The sequence below is a fragment of the Antedon mediterranea genome, chromosome 11 (assembly GCF_964355755.1).
Source record: "Antedon mediterranea chromosome 11, ecAntMedi1.1, whole genome shotgun sequence".
NCBI lineage: Eukaryota > Metazoa > Echinodermata > Crinoidea > Comatulida > Antedonidae > Antedon > Antedon mediterranea.
This window is the reverse complement of record NC_092680.1, coordinates 9,938,648-9,965,914: the sequence shown is the minus strand read 5'-3', so window position 1 is coordinate 9,965,914 and position 27,267 is coordinate 9,938,648. Positions and strand designations below refer to the sequence as shown.

At 32.5% G+C, this 27,267-nt stretch overlaps 4 protein-coding genes and 1 long non-coding RNA gene across 7 annotated transcripts in view; 2 read left to right on the top strand and 3 right to left on the bottom strand.

Moving 5' to 3' along the window:
* Positions 1-1,405: 1,405 nt before the first annotated feature.
* Positions 1,406-3,969, bottom strand: LOC140062186 (arginase, hepatic-like). Its single transcript, XM_072108274.1, has one exon. It carries the CDS (start codon positions 3,777-3,779, stop codon positions 2,640-2,642), a length of 1,140 nt encoding a protein of 379 aa, XP_071964375.1. The 5' UTR covers positions 3,780-3,969; the 3' UTR covers positions 1,406-2,639.
* Positions 3,970-4,057: 88 nt separating this feature from the next.
* Positions 4,058-13,603, top strand: LOC140062832 (NADH-quinone oxidoreductase subunit B-like). Its single transcript, XM_072109192.1, has 6 exons — positions 4,058-4,098; positions 11,189-11,312; positions 11,576-11,693; positions 12,052-12,278; positions 12,466-12,554; positions 13,247-13,603. Exons 1-6 carry the CDS (start codon positions 4,080-4,082, stop codon positions 13,342-13,344), a joined length of 675 nt encoding a protein of 224 aa, XP_071965293.1. The 5' UTR covers positions 4,058-4,079; the 3' UTR covers positions 13,345-13,603.
* A 2,751-nt stretch (positions 13,604-16,354) lies between these two features.
* LOC140062959 (small ribosomal subunit protein uS19) overlaps positions 16,355-27,267 on the bottom strand; it is a 254,689-nt gene continuing 243,776 nt past the window's right edge. The window contains exons 1-4 of one of the 2 annotated variants that reach the window (XM_072109352.1): positions 21,670-21,722; positions 17,496-17,581; positions 16,730-16,964; positions 16,355-16,533 (exon numbers count right to left, since the gene is read on the bottom strand). In XM_072109352.1, the coding sequence (XP_071965453.1) occupies positions 16,420-16,533; positions 16,730-16,964; positions 17,496-17,581; positions 21,670-21,672 (438 nt within the window). In that variant the 5' untranslated portion in view covers positions 21,673-21,722 and the 3' untranslated portion in view covers positions 16,355-16,419. Of the gene's footprint in view, positions 16,534-16,729; positions 16,965-17,495; positions 17,582-21,669; positions 21,723-27,267 lie in introns of those variants that run through there. The other variant, XM_072109353.1, reaches the window with a different exon arrangement.
* On the bottom strand, positions 19,733-21,237 carry LOC140062960 (uncharacterized). The gene is made up of 3 exons (XR_011847561.1): positions 20,961-21,237; positions 20,512-20,580; positions 19,733-20,326 (listed from the first exon to the last, which is right to left on the bottom strand). It is a non-coding gene; the product is annotated as an uncharacterized lncRNA (long non-coding RNA).
* LOC140062523 (fructose-1,6-bisphosphatase 1-like) lies at positions 21,796-27,065 on the top strand. 2 transcript variants are annotated; one of them, XR_011847492.1, is made up of 6 exons: positions 21,796-22,105; positions 24,001-24,256; positions 24,580-24,720; positions 25,317-25,574; positions 25,695-26,797; positions 26,893-27,065. XR_011847492.1 is itself a non-coding variant. In XM_072108777.1 (5 exons), exons 1-5 carry the CDS (start codon positions 21,951-21,953, stop codon positions 25,881-25,883), a joined length of 999 nt encoding a protein of 332 aa, XP_071964878.1. In that variant the 5' UTR covers positions 21,796-21,950; the 3' UTR covers positions 25,884-27,065. The 2 variants fall into 2 exon arrangements, 1 of the variants encoding a protein (XP_071964878.1); XM_072108777.1 differs by having other exon boundaries at positions 25,695-27,065.

Genomic DNA, 27,267 nt, shown 5'->3' with positions numbered 1-27,267 from the left:
GTAACTTGGTCAACATTTAGACATTTAACTGAAGATGTTCAGCCAAGCTTTTGGACGCTGTCAGATCCGCGTAGCGTAAGTCACGCGCGATTTTCTGAAAATCTTAAATCGGTCATAACTTCGAAACCGATAAATATTTTTTAACGAAATTTTCAGCCACATTTTCTTCACATCAATGGCTAACTTTTGGAATGTTTAACAAATTTTTGGAGATTAGAAAGTTTTCGCGTAAATTGCGTTTGAAATATTTTACTCTTCTTATTTTGTGCACGCTGTTTCTCTTCAACGTGTAAACATAATATGTTGTAACTTGTTCAGCATTTAGACATTTTACTGAAGTTGTCCAGCCAAGCTTTTTGACGATGTCAGAGCCGCGTAGCGTAAGTTACGCGTGATTTTCTGAAAATCTTAAATTGGTTATAACTTCGAAACAAATGAATATTTTTTAACGTCATTTTCAGCCACGTTTGCTTCACATCAATAGTTAACTTTTTTAACGCTACCGCAATTTGTAACATTAGAAAGTGCGCGCGTAAACGGCGTTTGAAATTTTAAAATGCTTCAAATCAATTTCTGATTAAATTAGAGCACGATTCAGGTCATTTTAAGCGTTTAAAAAATTGCCACTGGTGCGCACATTTTTACGCGCGCACGGCGCAGGGAACACGTATGAGCATTTCTTTTACACGATTTGTGTTTTTAAATCTTTGGTTAACAATTTTACGTTATTTTATTCACTTTTCAACTTGAAATGGCGTTCTACGAGCACGTTAAACATGACAGGTTGCGCACAAAAACGTCAAAAAATTGTGAAAATGTTGCAAAATATGTCTACTTTTAAAAATGAAACAGTTCATCAGAATGCAAGGTTACCCCCATTTTTTATTTTAATTTCTTGCAGTGTATGAATCATAGCTCTGATTTATTATAGTCTTGAATGTTAAAAAGTGTTTGATGGCTACATTATTTGCATATTAAATGTAATTTTTGAAATAATTATCATCAAACAAACATAAACATATTCAAAGAGTAAAACAATAAACATAACGTTTATCTTTTTTCTTTACATGTTAATATATAAAACTTGAAAGTATGCACTTTCATAATATGTCACTGTTTAAAATTTGTGAAGATTTCATCATAGTAAAAATTATGATTTAAGTTGATTATGTAATAATCAACTTGCATCGAGGGGGTTCACGACATACCGAATGAACGAGGACTCTTTCTTCGGATTTTCTTCAGCAGGTGCTCATATGGCTGGATGTGTAGTGCAACCGACTTTGGTACCAGAGGTACCGGGTTCGAATCCCATAATGGGAAAACAATTAATTAAAAGGATTTATTTGGTTATTACACTGAAAGGGCAGTTTTAATTTTGAATAGGCTACTTTTTTTGGAAAAGTCATAACTGAGAAGTACTTTAATACGCAAGATACGTTTTGTTGCGGGCGGATAACCAAACTCGTCCTCAAGTGACGAGTTTAAGTTCTAGTTACTTATTAATCTTGTTGGCCGTGGAATTAGAGCATCCAGGTGGGAACCAAGCTTTAAGTAGCTGTGAAATGTTCGTAAATTAAAAAAGACTATTATAACAATAAGTAAATACAATACCGTACTTTATTTATTCATCTCCCACTTCAATCAATTAAAATAACAATCTATTTAAAATAGTTTAAAAGTGAAAAAAATTAGATATTAAAAATAAATCCAGTAATCTTTTAGACTATCTGTATAAATGTAATATTTGTATGCAAACATGATTACAACTGAATCAGACATATTATCATGAAACAATTGTTGGTGGGACATAATACCGTAATGCACAATTTGTATAATATGCCTAGTCTAGGTTCAAGACAGTGATTCAGCTTAGAGTAACATATCGTAAAAAGATAAATATTTGGAATTTGTTCAAAATGCCCACTGGTGCTCGTAATGAGATAATAACTTAAAAAGAATATAATTACAGGGGCAAGAATGAAAATTGTGCTATAAATAGATAAATTATAATTATGATTTTTTTGCTGTTACTTAATAACGTTTGCAATAAAAAATACTCTCACTATCAAGATGATTATGAAAATCATTTGATGGTATCTAAAATTATTATCTACATTTTTGGTGTCTATAATACTGTATTTCAATACTTTGACATTGTGGATATGATGAAGATAAGTCATGCACATGCAATAATAACTCGTGTACAATACAATTTATTATAATCATTCAAAATTTGACCAATTTTGATACTGGAGCATGGTTAACGAAATTCCTACTATGCACCGAATTTTGTATTGCCAAACTTTATCTTAAGACTAATCTTGTTAATGAACCCAATAATACAATGGCATTTAAAATCATTAAAAAACGGTACACCAAATTGTTAAAATTATCATATAAAATTACCAAATACAATATCAATTAAAATCATCATCACTTTTGATCGATTTTCATAATGCGAATTTTTAAAGTGGATTTTTTACCTTTTTACCTAGGTTTCAATCGGGTTGTTATTGCAACACTAAGGATAACAGTCATGCCATAGTTTTCTTTGTAACTCTACATTGTCATGGATTTATTACACTACTAATGTACATTGAATTGGCTGTTCTGTTGCTGAACAATGAGAACAGCTATTAATATAATGGCTTTGGAATTTCATAATTGCTAGGTCTATGTCCTTCCCTCAATTTTCCGACACTTGCTGTGACGATATTCATTGCAGCCATGATGGTAGTGTCTTGCTCTCTGGGTGCTCCAAGCTCAGGATTAAGCTCTACAATATCCACGGCATGGAGTAAACCTGTATCAGATACAACCTCGGCAATATACATTCCCTCTCGATATGTCAAGCCACCCATCACAGGGGTGCCAGTACTAGGCGATACAACAGGGTCTAGTGAATCAATGTCATAACTCAAATGAATAGGTCGATTTGCTTTTGGGTTTACAGTATCAAGGGCTCGACTTAGTACTTCTTTGACACCAAGTTTATCCACGTCGTGGATAGAATACCCGGTCATACCAAACCTTTCCATAATGTACTTTTCTCCTGGATCAATATCCCTGAGTCCAATATAAACAATATCTTTTAATGATATACATGGCTTAATCCATTCAAAGCCAGGAATCTTTGGCATGTACTCTTCCAGTTCATGAACTAAGAATGATTGCACCATGCCATGAAGGTTTCCAGAAGGAGAACTCAACGGTGTGTTTAAATCAGCATGTGCATCAATCCATAACAAGCACATATTTGGGTTTACTCGTGCATGACCGTTAACACTACCGACTGACAATGCATGATCACCACCTAAAGTCATACAAAGACGTTTATCTTCTTTCATAATTTTGTAAACGGTATCTGATATCATCTGAGTTGCTTTTCCTAATGAACGCGAGTTTTTTAATGGCTTCATAGAGGAAACATCTTCTTCAATTTCAGGAAATTTAATATCGCCATAATCTTTAACGTCTCTTTCAATATTTTTCAATTGTTCAATAAGTCCAGCATCTCGAATTGTTTGTGGACCTAATCTAGTTCCAGATTTACTCTGTCCTTTATTTAGCGGAACTCCAATAATCCCTATGTCTTGGGGTGCCTGTTCTTTACTGCTTAGGGCTCTGACATCAAAGACCAAACCGCCTAGGCCTAGTAGGCCTACTGACGATCGAAGAACTGATAATCGAAGAACTGATAATCGAAGAACTGATGACATCTGACCTAGCAACATCCTGCTAGGCCTAGGCCGAATGCTGTTAACTAATAAATTCATTGGCAAAATGTAAAATGTTTGATTTGGAGCTGTAATAAGAAAACAAGTCAGTCGGATCGATCCAGTCCCTACTAAACTAGCTACAAACCGAATATGGTCAAAGCGGCCGCCAACTTACTGTAACCAAAGAACTTTTAAGTTCTTTGCTGTAACCACCACGAGCTGATCGTCGAGGATTGCTGAAGAGAGAGAGAGCTAGAGCTAGCTAGAGAGGAGAGAGAGGAGAGCGATTATTATGTAATCGCACAACAAACAAACCAACAAAACAAGTTAACTCTAGAGGGCATCATATTATTTATAATGGCGACCTGCTGTAATGGTACGTTGATCTTTAAATTGCTTTTTATGTTATTTTTACGGAACGAAATACATTTTACATAAGTAATCTGAAACATACACTTTTGCTGGAAATTTGGCTATAATATAAGTGAATTATAAGACCTAAATATTCCTAATTAAGCCTAGGCCTAGCCTAGTCACTAGTGTTACTGTACGTGTTAGGTGTAGTAGCCTGGCCCTAGTAGGCTAGGTTAGAGTTTAGTTAGCCGGCCTACTACTATGAATACAGATCACTCCGGCCGCGCTTCAATCCGGCCGCAGATATGGTGCGCCCAATGAATCGGTTATCCGGCCGCAGATATGGTGCACCCAATGAATCTTTTACAACCGAGACACGTTTTTTGTAGAGAATCAAAATAAACATTTGTAACATAGGCATAGGCCTACTACAGTATATTTTTTCTCTTTCAGGATCGCAAGTGTTTTAAATTAGGTGTAGGCTAGGCCTGTAGCTAGGCCTAATGCTAAAACAAAATAATTTATGTGTTTTATCCAATGTAATAGGCTAGTAATGTATATTAATTGTAATGTGATTAATTAATGTAATTGATTGCAATGTACCCTATTAGTATTATGTCATATTATTTTTATCATATATAAATAAAAATATAAAATTATTGTAAATTGGACTGTATAATTAATTATTAACTAGGCCTATAATTAGTAAGTATGGGTACTGGCAAGATAAGTGTTATAAAAATAAGGTTTTTAACTAATTTACCTATAAAATGTACACAGAAAAAAATTAAATATTGTTATTCAAGCATTAATTAGACGGGTATTTGATTATTTGAAAGGAAAAAGTTAAGATAAGTTTAGTTTGAAAGAAAAAGCAGTTCCAACTTCTTTGAATGTTAATGAAAAAAGTAAAATTGTTGCTAATAAATATTCAACTAGTTCCATTTAAATTCGTTTTTGTTTAAAATTCTTTTGGTCACCAAGAATTTGTTATAACACTGAACAGTATAGAAAACGTAGATATGGGCGCTTCATACTAACGGCCCCTTTGCACAGGAAGTCGAATTGAATAGCAGCCGGAGTGCATAACATCGCGCTATTTACTGATACGGCGGCCGGAGTGAAGCGCGGCCGGAGTGATCGGCTTCCCCTACTACTAGGCCCTAGTACGGATTACGGTCGAAGCGGCCACCAACCAAAGTGGCCGCTAGTTCAATAACGGTAATCTGTATGGAACGCCGTGTGCGCTTTGATTGTTGTTGTTTTGTAATCTTTGATTGTCATTGTTTCGACAGGTTTTCTTTACCTACGTAAATAACAATCTACATTATTATGTAATTTATTCTCTTTTTTACAGATTGAATGTGATAGGCCTACGTTCTTTTAAATGAAATGGTGAATCGGTGATTACTTACTTTAACTGTTGTAACTGATATATAATATCTTTATTAAAGTCAATAAAATACATTTTGGTGTTTGTATTGTATATAATATAATATATAATAAGCCAATTATTAAGAATAATATATATATTTTTTCAATAAAGTATATCAAAATATATATATTTTTTATTGTATATTAATTAATTAGTATTATAACTAGTAGTGTTCGCAATCATAATTTAATTACAATAACATGATGACAGCCATTTATTTATTTAATATCCTAAATTATTTTATACCTTCAGATATATAAATATTGATCAATTTAAAATGAGTTTTAAATAATAAAATAAGATGCAAGTGTCTGTACGGTACGGTAATTAATTACGCGAATTTCTGCTAATAACTCGACTGGCGGCTGGCCAGGAATAGTGCTGTAAAAGGTCGCGTTTTCATCCCCACGTTGTTTTATTGAAAACACAAACAATGTACATTATTACAATGGAATAACACTTGTAACACATGTATAACACACCCTATTACTAATCAATAACAAAAAAAACAAGATTCGATAGTATGTGTAATTTATGAGATATAAAGATTCGGCAAAATACCGTACGTAAATTATTAATGCAATTACTGTATGAAGATTCGATAGTATGTAAACAAAATATAAAAATTCGGCAATACCATACGTAAATTATCAACGCAATACTGTTTAAAGATTCGATAATATGTAAATGAGATAAAGATTCGGCAATACCTCACGTAAATTATTAATGCAACACTGTATAAAGATTCGATAGTAAAGTAAATGAGATATAAAGATTCGGCAATACCGTACGTAAATTATTAATGCAATACTGAGATTCGATAGTATGTAAATGATATATAAAGATTCGGCAATACCGTACGTAAATTATTAATGCAATACTGTATAAAGATTTGATATTAGTATGTAAACGAGATATAAAGATTCGGCAATACCGTACGTAAATTATTAATGCAATACTATATAAAGATTTGATTAGGTAAATGAGCTATAAAGATTCGGCAATACCGTACGTAAATTATTAATGCAATACTGTATAAAGATTCGATGATAAAGTAAACGAGATATAAAGATTCGGCAATACCGTACGTATGTATTAATGCAATACTGTATGAAGATTCGATAGCAGGTAAATGAGATATAAAGATTCGGCAATACCGTACGTAAATTATTAATGCAATACTGTATAAAGATTCGATAGTATGTAAATGAGATATAAAGATTCGGCAATACCGTACGTAAATTATTAATGCAATACTGTATAAAGATTCAATACGAGAAGAAACGTCTGGTCAGTTCAACCAATATATTTTTTTTTTAAAGAGAGAGAGGGATATAAATATCAAATAGTACGTAAATGATATGAGAGAGGTTCACTAGTACGTAGATTATGATGCAAACGTAAATTATTAATGATCCGATAGTATGTAAATATATTTAGTAAGTTAATATTAAAATACAAATAAAATTTACATTGATTTATTGGCAGGCAAACTTAATTATTATAGAAATATAAAGATTCGATAGTACATGATTTGGCTTATATTTATTGGTTTGACCATACTCCTTTAGCTGTAACTCAACTCGCCATAGGCCATGTTGACAACGACAATCAAAAGATTAAAACGAGCATGGCGTTCCATACAAATGACGATATTAAACTGGCGGCCGCTTCGACCATACTCCACTAGTACTAGGCTAGTACTTACACTAACTTGGTGGGCCTAGCTAGACTACATGTAGACCTATTTATTAATATTATAGTAACTACTAGGCATAGCCGGCCTACTAGTACTGTTGTAGTAGAGAGGGTGTCGGATGAAATCGGTCGCGATAAAATCAACATCCAGTATTTTATATGACTATTATTATTATTACATTACAGTGTTATCATTCTTAACTGACATTCTACTACAATTTGCATATTTATTAGATTTGTTGTTTCCAGTTTAGTTGTATTTTGTTAGTCTGCTGGACAAAATAGTTAGAGATTCCATAGTCGTCGTCAAGGAAATGGCAGCGATACTTTGTTGTGATAGTCGTTGGCCCGTCTTGGCGAAAAAAACCGAATTCAACTGTCAGTGACACAGTTAAATACCCTCTCAGTACAGTATTAATAGTTTAGCTATGAAAGAAGAAATGCTAAGAAAAAAAAAGAAAATGAGTTTTTCCTTTCATTGCGTAGGTGACCTAAGGAACAAAGAGGATTATCAGGAACTCACACATCATCAGAATCAAGAAAAAAAAATTATTAATAAGAAAAAAAAAGATATTTAATCAAACTTTGTCGTTTTTAATTCAATACATGGAGCTCAAGTGTTGTGCATAAATAAAACGAACATATCTGACCAACATAATAGTAATTTGCGGCGATATGCAATTGAAACAGTCATTTAACATATTTTCACATACTGTACACAGAATAAATGAACATATCACAAAATTAGTAATAATTCGGATAAAAATGCCAGTCAATTGAACACTGGACACTAACTCACTAAATAACAAAAAATATTTTTTGGGTCGCTGAAATTGCCCAAATTGCCAAATTTTAAAGACACCTTCCCTACGTTTTTTAGATCTAATTTAAGATCACAAACTATATTAAATGTAAAAATAATACTATATGGTCCTAATTGCGATAACTTTTTTCGTCTTTAAATGGTTAAAAATGTTTAAAATAAGTCGATAATAATAATTATAGCGGCCCGCTATAAATCCCAAAATGCATTGCGCGCGGATTAATATTTTTGTTTTTCTTCTGTAATTCACCCACTTTTCGATTGATCGTGAGGCCAAAACAAATTGAAGACTCCTAACTTTTCAGCGAAAATACCGGGTTTTCCCAAATTTGTATCAACAGAGTATGGCAAAATTAGAAAGAATATTAATGCAGCAACTATACAACGTCAGGCTAGGTACCGATGTTTACCAGCTAGGCCTACAAACATAAGCCTAGCTAGGCTAGGCCTAAAGACCGTCCACGAGAGGTCACTCGCCGCGAGCTACTTACCTAGGTAGTGATGGTTTCTCACTTTTTATCATAATTTACCATAAAACGTACATTTAAGACAAGGAATGACTTGGTTTAATGTTTTTAAAGTAATGTATTATTTTTACAAAACGTCACACATTGTAGGGAAGGTGTCTTTAAATCAAATCAAATCCATATATAAAATGTTTACATAAAAATTGTTTTCCTTGACAGAAAAAATGGTAAAAACATTTACAAATACATTATACTGTACATACTGTAGAATAAAATTACAATTAATTAAAACATTCATTATCAACGTCGTGAGGTGGTTTCCCGAATGATTGTAAAATCAAAACGGTACTGGGTATGACCAACTAGCGTTATTGTCACCAACTAGTCATCCATTCATAGAAGTACTGATGTAGTAGCCTATCTGTACGGTGACCATAGGATGTGACCCGAGACATGACTAACTACGACTTTTAGTTGATAGAAGATTGAAAACATTTTGTTAAGAAGATTGAAAACATTTTGTTAAGAAGAGTTGTTCTGTATGTGGATGTTTATTGAAATTATGTCATTGTCAATAATGTTTACACACTAGGCATATAAATATTAATGTTTGTTAGTAAAAATAATTTTGAGTTAATAAGAATAAGATATAAGGAAGAAAAGCAAAGAGACTATGGAGCGGCTATTCCTGAATATACAATACTAAGTATCGTAGTTTTAAATAATAAATTTTAGGCGATCTTGTCAAAGGTCATACAGTACATCAATCCCACATAAAAATACTTTGTTATATTTAGGTTAAAAATTATATTCCCATTTAAAAAACTAAACTTAAAAAAATATATATATATCGTAAATCTTTTCTAATAGTAACCCACACTCAGTAACCCTCTTCTAATAGTAACCCACCCTAGTCAATCTATAATAATAACCCAGAGTCACAAAACTATTGACAAAATTACATTATGAAGACTGGTCGTTTTATGATGCAGCCGTATTTTGAACATAAGGAGATAATGCATATATTGATCTCGGGAGTGGGGGGAGGATTGAGTGTTTTTGAGTTTATACAATAAAATTAGAGTTCAAACAAATTTGTTTATTCGTACTGTTTAATTATTTTGCCATGAGTTGCTGAAGAAGATTTACTGTATTACTGGTACTGGTACTGGTTCAAATAACCATCTCACAGAGACATCTGGTAGCCATTGACTTAAAGTTGGCATTTGGATGTGTTACTTTTAAATGTACAGTATGAGAGTGACTACTACCAAATTGCACAGTCACATAACAACTTATAAAACAGTTCATATACAGTTAAAACATTGCTGGGAATTATAAATTTCTGTTGAAGCAGGCTCCAATGAAGTTGCATCTAGTAAGTTGACTTTGTTGTTCAACTCTATCAAGTACTGATGGTATCTTCCGACCTCTTCGTTTACTTTGTGTTGTATTGCATTTGCGCTATTTAAAAATATGAGTGGAATTTGGTACAAATGCTACATTAAGTAAATTGAAAAAAAAAGCTGGGGGGGGGGGGGTTCGTAATAAGCTGTGTTTATCAGTTGATTTTATTTTATTTTATACACTTTTACTATATCTTGTTTTGTATTCATTGTGTAAAGTAATGATCTACTGTATGTATCGATGGATGTAAATTGGGGGGGGGGGGGGTAGGATAGGGGTTGATAGTTGCTTTTGCCTTTTTTTACTTTTCTGTTAATTGATATATTTTATATTGTGAAGGATGCACCTTTGTGCTAAGTGTGCCACCGATCTAAAGGTGTAATTCCAAATAAATAAATAAATAAATGACAGTTTTTTTTTTCTTGACGTATCAGCTCTAGGAGCCCGTACCTGGCCTGATATGTTTTTATAAAATCTCATATGTAATGGATGTTTCTTATCTTCTAAAATTTTACTTAATTTACTTAGGACCATATTTTATTCAAAGCTGAGTTGATCATCAATATGTGTACCAAGATATTTGGTTTCATGAACAGGTTCAATTGTCTGATCATTAACTATCAGATAACTTTTTTTTTTCCTAAAATCTCATAGGATTCTTTAGTTTTTTTTAGATTTATCTTAAGGCAATTGTCATTGCACCATGACATTAATTTAACATATTCAGCCTTATACACATGATCGTCAATATCTTTCAACAGATGAATTAGTATCATGTCATCTGCGTATTTAATTATATGGCACATGCTACATGAGGATCGACATTCGCTAGTATATATTGTAAATACTCGGGAACAGACAACACCCTTGGGGTGCACCAGTGTTGATCTTTCTCATTTCTGAGATAAATTTACCAACTTTAACATTACATATTGTAACCGATTTGTAAGAAAATCACCAACCCACAAAGCAAGGAAAGGATTAACCTTCCATTCAGACATTTTATTCATTAAAATATGAAGCTGCATCAAGTTAAATGCAGATAAAGACAAATGCACGCATTATGAATATTAAATTATGATATTTAAATTTAAAACTATTTTGATTTATGACTTTGTATTGAGGCGACTTTGCAATGGGGTGACTTGACTGCATCCCATACATTTGCCTAATATTATTAAACGCAAATAATAAATATTGCTTTGAATTTAAATACCTAGTCCTACAGTTGCAAAATATTGTATATGAATTTTAACAATAATTTGTCATTTATTCTTCAAAGCATTGCAATCACTACATCGACTGTCGATTAACCAATTGAATTCAGTCCGACTTCAAGCAGCTAGTCTGCAATGTACTCGAAAACTACATGATCAAACGAAGACAACAGATGCTACTTCTAAAAGGTTTATTAAAAAACCTTCTTGACATAAAAATTAATTCATTTAAAGTTTGTGTGAATACAATTTCTGACAATATTGTTTTTATAAACATAATTTTCTGTTATATAAACATAATACTCACTGGATAACTGCTGAAATTCTCTCCAATGTTGTCTCCATAGTCAATTTTTGATTGAATGATGCATGATGATGATGATGATGATGTTTAAAAAGAAGATATACTAGTCTATAATAATTATGTTTTTTCTGATGATATTCTTTAATAGTATTGTGCCATACAGACAGAAGAGTTCTGCACCTGCAGTCACACAACCAAGTAGACTCAGCAATGCCGCTGATTTCACTGTTGCCAAGATGGATGATCTAATCAACTGGGCCAGAAGGGTATTAACATTTAACAAATGAACCTATATTGTGCAACAAAATATGCATACTCCTGTAAATACTACTGGAAAAACAACCTATTTTAAACAAATTATAAAAGATTAAACACAGATTACTGAAACAAAGTAGACATCAACTATTACTTTCGGTTCTCTTAAACCAGGCAAATTGCCTTTTTACAAATGTTAACCTCATATTTGTCTTTCTGGCTAAAGTACAGTATAAACTGAAATTGTTTATGATTTATATATTTCATCTACTACAATAATTTCAATAATAAAGAACTTTTGGCTATGTATATACTGTACTGTTTTTTATATATAGGCGACAGTAATTCCATTTTTTCTGATTACTTTAGAACTCTCTGTGGCCTATGACGTTTGGCCTTGCATGTTGTGCTGTTGAGATGATGCACATGGCTGCACCACGTTACGATATGGATCGTTTTGGTGTGGTATTTCGTGCTAGTCCAAGACAGTCGGATGTTATGATTGTGGCAGGAACTCTTACAAACAAAATGGCACCAGCATTACGGAAGGTTTATGATCAGATGCCAGAACCTAGATGGGTCATATCAATGGGAAGGTATGTATCCTGTCATTAAAGCTTAAAAAGACATTCTCTGTGGTTTTCTTTCAGTATATATTTGTTTCCAGTTGCATTCAAAGTAGAAAAAGTAGTAGGACAGAATGTACTGTGTGAATGCAGTGGAGTACTAATTTGTCAATGATTTCTCTTTGCTTTATCAATGATATTTTTCTTCTTCTTTCAGTTGTGCCAATGGCGGTGGTTATTATCATTATTCATACTCTGTTGTCAGAGGTTGTGATCGGATTGTTCCTGTAGATATATATGTTCCAGGTTTGTGATTGATGTATTCTTTAACACCACCCGTGTTTATATTCTTGCCTATTAATTAGGTAATGTAAAAATAAACTAACATTTTCACTGTAAATTGGTATGGGTGTAACCCTATGTTCTTTTCTTGATCCACCCCTGAATTTGTTCAATATTTCTGTAAATTATACTGTGGCTGTTTAACAGACTGCTTATATTTATCTGTCCATGTACTGCAATGATGATCTGATAATGCAGGGGTGCTGAAAGCAGCTTATATGAGGGCTGAGTGTATTAAGACTAGTTCTTGTCTAGCATGTGGCTTGATAAGTCTATTTAATTCCAGGATCATGCATTGTCTGAGCTGTTTCTGACCAGTCCTTCGTACAAAAAATAAAATGATGCAAAATAAGGATTTTACAGTACATATTAAAGGACCCGACAATGTTTCCCCTTTATTAGGGGTGTCCCCGTGAGAGTGTTGAAAATGTATTTGTCCTTGTTTGTTTCACAAGAAATTTTCCTCTTTATAAATTTTTCCATGAAAAGGGGTGTCCCAACAGAGAAGTTCTGATAATAAAAACTCATTTATCACAACAAATACAGCCTACAATTGATAATGGATAATGTATGAAGCATATTTTACTATGCATCGTATATATGAATAGTTTAGCATACTGTAAATTAAAATAAGCATTTTATTCATTCTTTTTCAGGTTGTCCTCCTACTGCAGAAGCACTATTGTATGGCTTTCTACAATTACAGAAAAAAATAAAAAGGCAAAAAAATGTTGCCATGTGGTACAGAAGATAAAAATTTTAGAGACAAACGCGCACAAAAAAAAAACAATATCAATTTGCAGTTATTAATTAAGGAATATTTTGTATCATGCATACTTCTATGTAGTATTATGAATAACTTTTTAGTATGAACAATACATGAGATATTATTAAAGATGCGGTCTCTACAGGTACATGGCAACATTTCTTAGTGGTCTTATAATTGCAGTTTAATTAATCTACTAATGTGATGGTAAGGTGTTCGCTATAAAATAAAGTATTTCCGCTGTGAATCGAGTGTTGTTTTGTTTTAAAAAGAATAACAATTTATTGTATCTCAGAAAAACTAAAAATTGTCATCATCCAGCAGCCTATTGTATATAATAAAATTGATTTTAAATAAATCAAAACATATTTTGTGTTGAATATTCATGTCAACATAGAAAATAAAATAATGCTGTATGTGTAAAATGGCTTTTACTGTTTTTGTTCATTTATGTATTCATTCCCCTAGGACAAATACCCTCTAGCTACCCACTAGGACAGCTACCCACTAGGACAACTACCCCTTAGGACAACTACGATTGGTAACCAAATTAATAGGCTTCTTCTTTTGGTGCCAATTGTATTGTAAATCAAATTATGTGAGGTTGGACTACATGTGCGGTGTACCACACTATACATTTTACAATATTTATATTCTTTAAAAAATTATTAAAATATTCTCCTGGTCTTATATCGACGTATGTATCTAAGATTTGTAGTTATTTTGTAATAACTCTAGCGATATTTATTTTTAAAAATATCTAGGTTAAACAATAAAAATGATTTCCTCAATTAGCACAGTTAGCTATGTTTTCATAATAGGAAGACTAAGCAATTTATGTCAAATGAGAGAGATTTATTTTCAAATAGTATAATGTAATCAATTAATAGTGTAGGCTTTTTAAAATCTAAAGTAAAATGAGGAGGTTCTTTGCCGTAGAATATGAATTGGAATAAAATAAAATGAGTATAAATGTTTAAGTTAGACATAAACACATCATGGGTATTATAATTGAGAGTGGGGAGAAATGTAAAAAAAACAAGCTGTAATGACGTCATAAGACCGGATGTAACGTCGCACATACACATCAATAACCTCACTACCAAATACCATCTTCGAGACGTGATATGACTGCATCCGGTTTGAAATTAAAAAATCTATAGATTTGAGGACATGCCCCTGTAGTATATTCATGCCAAATCCCAGCTCAATACAACAACGAATAAGGAAAGAGTAGTACTTTATAAGTCGCCCTTTTTACTCAATAGTGTCCGGATGGAAGAAGAAGAGGAAAAGATGAGAGAGTCCTAGACTCAGGTACCCCAAGTAATAAAACGAGATATACTCTACCGGTATATCATATTACGTATACAGTATATTTCACCATAAGTTTAAGAAAAATAGGTTTCGCCAGGGCTCGAACCGGGGACCTTCTTCATGTTACGCAGACTTGATAACCACTACACTACGAAACCTCTTACACCAAAAATGTGGGTTACACAAAGTTTTTTAATACATTTAAATTACAAATAAATAGGCCTATGGTAATAAGCACAAAGTAAAATATACATGTGTAAAAGTGATAATTACCGATTACACAAAATAAGTATTTAAAAAAGATATACTGTATATCATATTGCGTATACAGTACTTTTCACCATAAAGTTTAAAAAAAAAGGTTTCGCCCGGTCTCGAACCGGGGACCTTCTGCGTGTTAAACAGACGTGAGAACCACTACGCCAAGAAGCCGCATATAACAACATAACGCCGTGGTGTGTGTCACACATTGTGGCTTATTAATTAAACAAATTAACAAAAAAGTACAAATGTGCGTTACTCGGGGTACAGCAAATGAAGCATCAATAACCTACCAAATACGGCTATATGGTACCATCTTCGAGACGTCATATGGCTGCATCCGTTTTGAAAATAAAAAATCCGGCTCTATAGCTTTGAGGACATGTGCCTGTAGTATATTCATGCCAAATCCCAGCTCAATACTACAACGAATAAGGGAGTAGTACTTTAAAAATAGCACTTTTTACTCAATAGTGTCCAGATGGAGGAGGAAGAGGAGGAGAAAATGACTAAGTCAAGTCCTAGACTCTGGTACCCCGAGTAAAAATCAATTCAAGTTCTCCTATGAAGTAGTAACAGCCAAACCAATATTCCATATTACTGGACTTGCAGTAAACGTATAAAATGTAAACTGCATAACATAGCTTTTACGGTAAAACATTTTTTTTAGAAAAGAAAAGAGAGAACAAAATCAGGCAAATTTTATCGATATTAAGGGGCTGAAAGATTGATTGAAAGACAGACCCCAATTTGTATCAACGGAGTCTGGCAAAAACAGAAAGACAATTAATACTGCAACTATACAATGTTAGACTAGGACTATCTAACGTATGATGTTCGTATGTTACAGACGTTTACCAGCTAGGCCTACAAAACTAAGCGTAGCTGGGTAGGGCCTAAAGACCGTCACTGGGAGGACATTTACCGCGAGCTACTTTGGTAGTGCATGGTTTCTCTCTTTTTATCATAATTTAAGACAAGGAATGACCTGGTTTAATGTTTTTAAAGTAATATATACATTATTTTTACAAAACGTCACAAATTCTAGGGAATGGGTCTTTAATGAAAAGCCTAAGGTGTCATGATATTAACTATTCTAGAGGTTTGGTTGTTCAGAGGGTGTTGTTGTTCTAGTGGGGTAGTTGTCCTAGGGGAATATCAGTTGCACTAGGGGTAATTGTCCGGATTGTAGTTGCCCGTATGTGTTTTGACAACTCTGTACCATGACCACAGTGCGGATTTGCCATTTCCCCCCCTGACTGTACATGAAAGCATGTTTTCTAGATGTGTATAGATTTGAGTTACACCTAGACGTGGATGCAGCCTTTCATGGGCTCATCATCAAGTATCTCACCCATAATCAAAACACAACATTCTGCATTGCATGGATTACAAGACTTCAACAGAACAGAGACAAATGTCAATTTACTAATTTGTTTTTATTGTTCTACAACAATTTGTATAATACATAACATTTTCGTATGTTTACTTGAGCGGGATAAATCGAGAGGAGTGAGTGGCACCAATACCAGGTCTGCCATGCTTCACAGGTTTGTATGTGATACTGAATTCTCCCAAGTAATGGCCAATCATATCAGGCTAAAAAAATTAAACGAGAAACATGTTATGAACGAGTGAAATAGGACAGGTTAATAGTTTGGTAATTTAAGTTTAGTAATAAAAAGTCTGAAAATATAATATAAAGTGTAATTAAATATGACCAATATCGATAATGTGTTTTTGAGAATACAGTGAAGCGGAACATTGAAAAAGACAAAATTGCATAAACCAATACCTTGATCTCCACTTGGTTAAATGTTTTGCCATTGTAGACGCCAACCATGCTGCCGACCATTTCTGGTATTATGATCATGTTTCTAAGATGCGTCTTTACCACTTCTGGTTTTTCCAATGGTGGGGCTTCTTTTTTGGCCTTGCGTAGCTTCTTCATAAGTGCTAATGGTTTACGTTTTAAACCACGACTGAATCGTCTTCTAGCACGGCAATGAACCAATTCCATGAATTGTTGACTAAATAAGAATGGCCAAAAAATAGTATTAAGTCTCAGACTTAAATATGTTAAATAAATAACTTGAATGGAAAAAAAAAATTATAAACACAACAAGCATAAACTTCCAGTAGAAACTCTTATTTCACACCCAATTATTTTACATATTCTCAAGTTTACAATTTTACATTTTTTCGCATTTCGATCTCAATTATTCACATGATCATTGTTGTTTTTTGTGAGGTTGTACATCGGGACACAGGCGGTAAAATTATACATGCCTGACACGATTTTTTGTGGCTCCAGGACATTTTGCGAGCCATTTTTGATAGAAATTTATATACTAATAATAAGGATAGTAAAATCATGTAATATGTATCATAACAAAAAAAATCACAATTTTTCGCATGGTTTTGATAGTTTTCAATAGTGTTGATTTGGTTTAGTTACTTTAATTTAAAACATACTTTTATCATATTTTACTCCCCTGCAAAAATTAGTCTGAAAAACTAGTACTTGTCAAAGATTCGTAAGAAAAACAGTCACAACTTACGTGCTCATATCCAACAGCTGGTCGAGATCAACACCTCGGAAGGTGTACTTTCTGAAAGTTCTCTTCTTCTTTACTTCAACCTCAGCCTGAAAAATAAAATGTAAATTCCTTAATAATACACGACAGGCAGTCAGTAGTCTATATTGGTCTACAGTACAGACAGTACCCTAACCATTTTTGTCTATTCAGCATCAGTGGAAATTCAGAGAATGTTAGGCTACCAAAAGGATTAATTACATCCTCATTCCTACAGCTAGCTGATAAATACAGTAAATAAGTAAACTAAAAGTAAACACATCATATTTAATAACCTACTCGACAAAAATAGTCACAGTGCAACTGATTTAGAAATAATGACAATTTTGTAATTACCATTTAAAAGCTATGTTAAAAAAAAACCTTCAGCCCAACAAAATAAAACAGGATAGGGTTAGGCCTAACTAGGGCCGGCTACTACACTTATAATAGGCCTAGGTAGCGACTAGCAAAACCGCTAGAGGGCAGCAGACATCTTTAGGGAATAGACAAGTGTGACCCTTAACCTGTTAAAAAGGGGTCAACTTGCGCATGAATTTACGAACTCTGATTGGCTATTCAGAAAAAACGAATGACTGTACGATCTTTTCCGGAAAATTCCGATGAAAAATTTGAAATTCCTTTGCCCACATGTCTTCGCGATGACATTTTATTTTGGGCTCGAAATGTTAGTAAAATCAGAAAAAATCGAAAACATGCCTAATATTTTGGGATTTTGCTTATATATTTTAGATATATTTATATTTTAACAGTGTACACCTTTGGTTTTACATAAATATCACCTATATTGGATCACAAAAGGTTTTTAATCACCTGATGCTAGGTGAGTAAGCAATTCTAGGCCGCGAAGTGTCTGATGACGTCATCACACAGCCTGGCTGAGGTGGGGGTATTCCTCCGGGACATTCGCGCAGTCCGGGGAGAGGGTAAACATAAAATAAGTACTTTCTATCTTATTTTTGTGATTTTGACACAATTTCCAAACAAAATGTGGTACTATGCAAATATATATTTGTCACCATCAACTTTCTAATTAAAAATATGTTCATAAAATGTATTTATATGTGTTTTAGTAGTATTTTCACCCAGTGACTATTTTGTGTACAAGGTCACAAACGCGGGGTGGGGATTCCTATGTAAACAAAGGATAGTGATGGTGCCAAATTTTTACACCTTATTTTATTCATAACTTTCGAAATACTCAATCAATTTTGTTGATTTAAAGTTTAAAATGCTTACGATTATATACTCTTTCAAACTGAACACTATTCATAGCAACATTTCATGAAAAATTTAAAGGCATTGAATTCACTTTATTTTAGCATAGTAAGAAAGGGTAGGATTATAGCTTTTATTTGCCACCTCCCTTAGTCAATTTGGACATTGGGTTCCAGAGTTATCGCAATTTGAAAATTTGAAAAATCATGATTTTTCGTTAATCTTATATATGAGGAATATTGGTCAAAACAGATGTATATACAGGTAGTTATCAAGCTAATTAAATATTCATAAAAAGGTAAACAACTTTAAACAAATGTAAAATCTATATGAAACATAGTTTCTTCATGTTTTTTCACCTATAGGTACCTCAAGTCTCAACGACCCCATTTTGGCAAAATTTTTATTATATTCGACATTGCGAATATGTTACCATGACAACCAGAGTTTGTGTAAACAAGAAAATAAACAAATGGATTTAACTCAATGTTTAAGCATATTTTATTATTAAAACAAAGTTATTATGTTAGTTTCAATAAATTGTCAACAAACTAAATAATTTTTAATTTCATAAGATGAAAAGTTACCATAGCAACAAGACTTTAATTTGTTTACTAATAATTTGAATGTGATGCGCAAAAAGATGTCAACCTATAAAAAGGTAAACAAGTGTACAGAATATATATAAAACTTGTTTTTTCACCAATAGGTACTATTAATACCAAGTGACAACAACCACATTAAAACAAATATGATTATGTGGTAGAAATAAGTTACCATGGCAACCAGCATTTATGTAAACAAGAAAATAAACAATTGGATTTAACTCGATATTTAGGAGTGTTTGCATACAAAAACAAAGTTATTCTCTTAGTTTTAATTGTCAGCAAACTATATAATTTTTAACTTTTTTAAGACGAACAGTTACCATAGCAACAAACATTAATTTGTTTACTAATAATTTATATACAATATATATTATGATGCGCAAAAAGATGTTGCTTTAAAAAGGTAAACAAGTGTAGAATATAAAACTTAATTTCTTCATTGTTTTTTTCACCAATACTGTAGGTACTTACCAAGTCTCAACAACAACATTTTTGAAGAAAAAAATGATTGTGTATGTTACTAATAAGTTACCATGGCAACCAGAATTAATGTAAACAAAAAATTGGGCGTCCAACACTAATGATCATTTTGTTTTTTCGTAATTGTAAACGTAATTTTTACTGCATCTTCAACACATCATCAAATCACCAGCAGTAATAAAACCAAAGCAGTCAACAGTAATACAAAAAATACATTCATTTATTTTTTGTTTGCAACACATTTATTTAAAAGTAAGCGAGTTAATGTAGTCTACAGTATAGCAGATTTTAATAAATGTGTGTTTATACATGGTTTATATGTAATATTCTTATGTTTGTCTTGATTAGTATAGCTCAAATTCATTTTCATAATTAAATTATACTATATAGTATGATAAACTACTAATTAAACTATGATTTGTGGAATTTATATATTTCTTATTGGTTAAAATATCAGATTGGTAACTGGTGCGGGTATTTATATTGAATCTGAAATTAGAAAAATAAAAAAAAACAATTAATATCGATATTAATAATTTTATATATAAATAACAAAATTAACGTTAAAATAAAATATTTTCATTAGAAGACAATATTGAACAATAAAAACAACAAATAATCAACAAAACATATAATTAACAAAAAACAGTATATAATAGAAGGAGTAAACCTACCAGATAGAACAGCAAACTTAATAATCAAGGGACTGCACACGGTGGTGTTAACAACTAGGCTAACACCCTCTGTAATTAAAAATATCAATACAGTAATATTATTTAATTTACGGTATTTAAATAACTCAAAATTCTAGAAAACATTAAATATACATCAACAATTAAATTTACAATGTCAACAAACATTATTTATTAATATACTAAATGATTTTATTATGGTTTTATTGATTAACAAAAAGCTAGGCCAAGTGACCTTCAAATGACCTAGACTTGGCCTAAGAAAGTCGTTGGCGTCGGGAAGCGTCGCATTTAATCTGCTTGAAATTATTGCATTCAAGTCAAAGACAACCTGTTCTTTCCGTTTTTCATATTGTTTTTAATGGGTCTATAACCGTTATATTCGAAAAATTAGGTTAAAAATCATTTTTTTATCACTCAATATTACTTACCTATTCTGAAATCAATAACTTTGCTTATAATAAACGGATCTTGATAATTTTTTTTTTAAACCGATCGGAAAAAAAAGATGGCGAAGGTAAACGATTAAAAAGGTGACATATACACCCACAATGCACCATAAAAACCGTTTGAACGGTACAAGGTAAACAACCGCTGGCGGCGTCAACTAAAACCAAGATTTTGCACAGCGAACTGAACCGAGTATATTGATGCGCAGAAACGATGCGCGGTAGCAAATTGCGGTCGCTACTATTCAAATGCAGAAAGATAAATTGAAAAATACATGCCAGTCCCTAGCCTAGGCCTAGTAGCAGATTATTCCAGTAAAGACTGGGCCTACCTATTTATTGTATTCTTACCTACAAACAACAGCAGAGCAGAGAGAGTACTACTACTACTCGCCTACTTTACTGTACATCGGCTACTAACGCACACATTACTACTAGGCCTAGGCTAGTAGTAATCAGAGAGCCGTAGAGTGGCGTTATGGTACTATACAATACATTTAGGAACCAAGCCTAAAGGCCTAGAATATATTGATTCTCTATATGCTTTATTTTATTTTCAAATATTTAAAAAACTTTATTTTTAAATAGTTGTATTATAAATAAAGCCTATAAGCATTAATATTAAGGTAGATGGTTTATAACAACTGAGATTTTAAACGATAATATACAAGGAGTTGTAACAATTAATTACCATCTTGGATTATCAAGAGAAAAAGAGCGATAGAGTACGCCACCATGAGAAGCTTACTTTCGATAGACTTTTAAACCAGGCGGTATTATTAAATAATACAAAAATTTAGTCCATTCTTGGTGGTGCTGCACGTCGTACGTGTGTGTACAAAACAATAACAACAAAAAGATCTACAAACCGGAACCACCACTGACTGGGTTTTTGCAGTCTCATTGCTTGTTGTAATTTCGAAAGTACTGCTGGCAACTCGCGTATTGTAAATCTCATTATCTTGCATCAATATGGAGACAGATTTTATGACTTTAACCCGTTTTATGCTTGAGGAGCAGGGTCGTTGTGATGGTGCAACAGGTGAAATGACCCAACTCTTGAATGCCATCTGTACGGCTGTGAAGGCTGTGTCCTCAGCTGTAAGGAAGGCAGGGATGGCCAAGTTGTAAGTTCTATGCTAGGCCAAGGCCTAAGCCTACACCTATCTAGTTTATATATTTTTTTAATTATTTGTTATTGTTTGAATATATGTGAACTATACTATACTAATTATAGTATTATTGTCCACATACATTATATTATTTGAGTACATCATACAGAGTTCATTTTTATTTTTAAACCAAAATATTTGACACACCCACTTCGGGCCCTTTTCGTTTCAATGGACAATCAAAAGAGATTTGAAAGTTCTAAAATCGGCTTCTGTTCATAAATATGTGTAATATACACTGCATTATAGAGGTACAGTAGTCGTTGTAGAGTTTTTCATTAGGAGTTCATCATAACAATTTTATATCCTGGTTTTGGTATGCCTGGTATAAATCATCATGACTTGCATTTTCTTGTTTGGTTTGCTGTTTATGATTCTTTTTTACAGTGTTGTGTAGAAACAATTTATATACTTTGACAGTGTCAAATCTATCAAGGATTACAGTATAGTCACATGAATCAAACATGTCACAGAGAAAAAAATTGTTGGTATTTTCAACTGCAATTTTCATTTCGGTTGTGTATCTGTTGGGTCAGTCTAATTACCGAAAACAACCGAAAATAACCGAAAACAACCGAAAATAACCGAAAACAACCACAAACAACCGAAAATAAACCGAAAACAAACCAAAAACAAGATAAAAAAATCTAAATACCGAAAACAAATTTGTATAATATTTTTGTTAATGTCGCCCTCTATTGATGGGTGTTTCTAAAGCTAAGACCGACCATCATAGAGAGAGAAAACCGCGCGCGCAAAAGCCAAGGAAGACCCTACAAAATGGTAGTGTGCACAATTAAAATACAACTCAAAATCGTACAAATTCAATGAAATACACCGTAGACTACATCAACTTACAAAACACATTTCGTTTTTAGTCTTTTCAAAACAAAGCATGATTTTACCTAACTTTGCGTTTTCGTCCCCGGTTTTCGTCACTTAAGTGATTAAGGATAAAAACGTTATTTACTCGACTACGGTAATTTTACTGAATAGATTATATTGTGAATCCTTTATCGTGAGCTGGTTTTAAGTATACTTTATAGTCTCTAATATCAATATTCTTAAAAATATCATTTTTGTATTATTATCTTTGAAAATCTATAATTAAATTGATCATGATTAACCATAGTCAATTTACTTTCTATGGATTAACGTGATTCACAATTATTGTGAGGAGTAAATGCGTTCGTTTCTGGATCAAAAATCGAAAGACTAAAATTATAATATTTTTATAGATTCTGTAAGTAAATGCAAAGTTATCATTGATTGATTGTACGACTTTTAGTTGTATTTTGTGCACACTACCATTTCGTAGGGTCTTCCTTGGCTTTTCCGCGCGCGGTTTTCTCTCTGTTATGGTCTTTAGAAACACCCATCAATAGAGGGCGACATTAAAAAAAATATTATACAAAATTTGTTTTCGGTATTTAGATTATTTTATTTTGTTTTCGGTTTGTTTTCGGTTGTTTTTGGTTGTTTATGGTTGTTTTCGGTTGTTTTCGGTAATTAGACTGACCGTATCTGTTGTTTGATTCGCGTGAGCTCTGCACAATTTTCGCATTGCAAGAAATATTATAACAAAATAACAAAAGTTTATAAATAGAAGATGGAAATATGCGCATAAGCTGAATGGAAAACAGGCTTTAAGTTGGTCATTGTGTGAGTCTGTGTAAAACTGTTGGTAAGTTTCTCTTGTGGTGAATTAATTTCAGTTGTAAATGATTGAAGGGGTAAGTAAGTGATTGCGCATTTAAAGTTTAACGTATCATTTTTAAATTATTTCAATTTATTTTTAATGATTTTTATTTTACTACTTTTAATTCAGACCATTTTTTCACTTCTATCAGGTATGGCATTGCAGGCTCCCAGAACACAACTGGTGATGAACAAAAGAAATTAGATGTACTGGCTAATGATGTTTTTATTAACATGATAAAATCGTCATTCACTGCCTGTGCTCTGGTTTCTGAAGAAAATGAAAATGTTATTCTGGTTGATGTAGATAAAGCTGGCAAATATATCGTAACTTTTGACCCCCTCGATGGATCTTCAAATATAGACTGTTTAGTGTCAATTGGTTCTATATTTGGAATCTGGAAAAAGGTGAGGTTTGCTAACTTGTAAAGCAAATTATGTAATTTAGAATTACCTTGAAATATTTTGGTATGATTTTAAGGAATTTTGATGGGTACTGTCACATTGGAACCTGTTTTTATTTTGAATTTTACAATGCATGGGAAAAAACAGCGATAGTACAGATTTACCATGGAAAATTTATATCAAGTTTGTTTCAAAATAGTATACTTACTGTCTTCCGTTAGTTTGTACATGCCTCACTGTGGTGCAAACCTTTCCAGCACCATTATTTGAAAATACAGAATTATATATTTAAAATTTAATTGTGTAATAAAAAATAATATCCACAGGAGCACACAGGAAATGCAACTGAGGCTGATTGTCTACAACCAGGCAGCAAGATGGTCGCAGCAGGGTATGCCTTATTTGGAAGCGCCACTGCAATGGTTATCTCAACTGGATGTGGTGTTAATGAGTTTATGCTCGACCCAGTAGGTCATCGAGATATTTAAGCCCTAACTTTGAATTAATTATATAGAAGGTTACCTAAAGCTCTGTCTACACTATCAAACTACTAGTTTGACAAAACAAGTGTGATGTGCCCAAATATGGTAGTGATATTTCTAATATGGTAGTGATATTTCTAAATATGGTAGTGATATTTCTAAATATGGTACTGATATGACATCATGTCCATATATGGGCAAATCACATTTGATAAACATAAAGTTTGATAGTGTAGACAGAGCTTTTTATTAAAAGCATGTTTTTGACCTATTATGTGATTTCATTTTTATTTTGCTTAATTTATTAAAAATGTGCTCTTTTATATTTGATATTACGTCTCCTACTTCACATAAAAGGCTATGCTCGAATGTTTTAACCTAAATGTGTAGACTCTAGTTTCTTTTTTTTGCGCCAATAGAACTAAGTTTAGAGACCTGTATGACACACTATGTGTGCCAACATTTTTTATTTTAGAAATATTAAGCTGAATTTCAGTTTAATGAAGAAAGTAAAAAGAAAGAAAATATGGTTTGCAAAACAAGGTCAATTATCTTTTCAAAACAAGTAATTATTTTTGCAGGCTATTGGTGAGTTTGTTCTCACAGACCGCAGCATAATGATGAAAACTAGAGGTAAAATTTTTAGCATAAATGAAGGTTATGCTCAATACTGGGACGATGCAACTAAGGAATACATTCACAGTAAGAAGTTTCCAGATGATGGCAAGACACCCTATGGAGCTCGCTACATTGGATCCATGGTGGCAGACATGCACAGGACCATCAAATACGGTGGAATATTTTTGTACCCTAGCACATCAAAGACTCCGAGTGGAAAGGTTATTATGATTTCTTGTTACAAATATTTATACAGAGAAAAGAAATTTGCTGAAGTTTAGTACAGTACAATGATTCATTTTAAAAAAGCAATAAAGTATACCATTCACTATATCTTACAGCTTCGTCTTCAATATGAAAGCAACCCTATGGCATTTTTAGTGGAACAGGCTGGTGGAATGGCAACAACAGGAGAGACTAGAATACTTGACTTAGTGCCAAAGGGTATTCATGATCGTTGCCCTGTCGTGATGGGCTCATACCATGATGTCAAAGAGTACTTGAACTGTAGGGCAAAGCATGCTAAGTAGTTATAGGAATGTGTAATAAAACGTATTATAGAAAACCATGGCCACTATTTCTACAGAACAGGGTATAGTATATTATGGTAGATCCACAACTAATAAGCTAAATACATTTTTTTAAACTTCAATGACGTGTGATTTTAGTTTATGATACAGCCACTGCGATGAACAGTATGATTAACCCAAAAAAGCTTGCCAAATAAATGTATTAAACAGATTAAAGAGTACACAAAATGTAGTAGGCCTTCTACAGTATACTATTTTGGCATGATCCCTTATTGTTGTTGGCATCTGTGAACAAAAATATATTGTTTATACCCTCTTGGATTTTGCACAAAATTATTCTTAATATGTTGTAGACATTCAGTATTATTTTCACCCTATTACTATCCAAATAAAGAAGTAATTGCTTGATTCAACAGAATATAATTTGTTGTTTTATGATAATCTGCCGGTAACTAGCATAATAGACTGGTACATGGTTTTCCTACTAAAAGTGAATATATAGGTACATTCTAATCAATACTCTTGATGTTTTCACAATGAGAAATGTATATTTGAATGCAAGTAATATAAATCATTTCTAGTATAAAATCATGGTTAGATGATTATTTTATTATTGACAGCAGTTAATAACAACTGTTTAATAGAACCTTTAATAATATGTAGGCCTACAATGGATAATGTAGTTTAACTATTCACATATTAATGATGTAAAGATTTTCCATATATTGAAAAAAAAATGAATTGCTTAATTATTTTTTTTTATAAAATGATGTTATAGTTTTGCACAACATGAAGAGACGAACGCAAAAGAAAGTTTCAGAGGAAAATGTAAATGATTGGTTTGCGGACACGATCAGTTGATAATAACTTTAGTCGTATTGTTTATGTCCCATATATATACAGTGCGATAAACTGTTTTTTGTTTTTTTTTATAATATAAAATATATTTTACTCATTTGAATTATATAATAGTAACAGCCTTGATCTTACTATCAAAGATCCGTTAAAGATTTAAATCCCTATATTAGCAAACCATTCAAGAAACTACCGTATCTATATCTGTCTGTAGCTGCACAAATAGAAAAATAATAGAAAATAAACCTTGTTTTTGTTAATTAATCCAATATATTTTTATAAAATAATTTTGTGGTTGTGGCGATAATAAACAGTTTGAACTAAACATTTCTTATTTCATATATTTTCCATACTAAAACTTACTTAACGGTAGAAATTTGCGTAAATATATATATTTCCAAGATGCATAATGTGTACTTAACTCAACTCACCGTTGCGCCAGCTCAAATTAATGAAGTGGCATAAGAGGCTGGCGGGTCGTATTAGAGCCTTTAGTAGTTTCCTCGTCTTCTTGAATTGTTCTTGAATT

Excerpts from the sequence above, each read along its gene's own strand:
- LOC140062523 (XM_072108777.1), top strand. The coding sequence starts at position 21,951 with ATGGAGACAGATTTTATGACTTTAACCCGTTTTATGCTTGAGGAGCAG. Across the intron at positions 24,721-25,316 it reads ATGAGTTTATGCTCGACCCA|GCTATTGGTGAGTTTGTTCT; the intron begins GTAGGTCATCGA and ends TTATTTTTGCAG. Across the intron at positions 25,575-25,694 it reads CAAAGACTCCGAGTGGAAAG|CTTCGTCTTCAATATGAAAG; the intron begins GTTATTATGATT and ends TATATCTTACAG.
- LOC140062186 (XM_072108274.1), bottom strand. The coding sequence starts at position 3,779 with ATGAATTTATTAGTTAACAGCATTCGGCCTAGGCCTAGCAGGATGTTG.
- LOC140062832 (XM_072109192.1), top strand. Across the intron at positions 12,279-12,465 it reads TGGGTCATATCAATGGGAAG|TTGTGCCAATGGCGGTGGTT; the intron begins GTATGTATCCTG and ends TTCTTCTTTCAG. Across the intron at positions 12,555-13,246 it reads TGTAGATATATATGTTCCAG|GTTGTCCTCCTACTGCAGAA; the intron begins GTTTGTGATTGA and ends ATTCTTTTTCAG.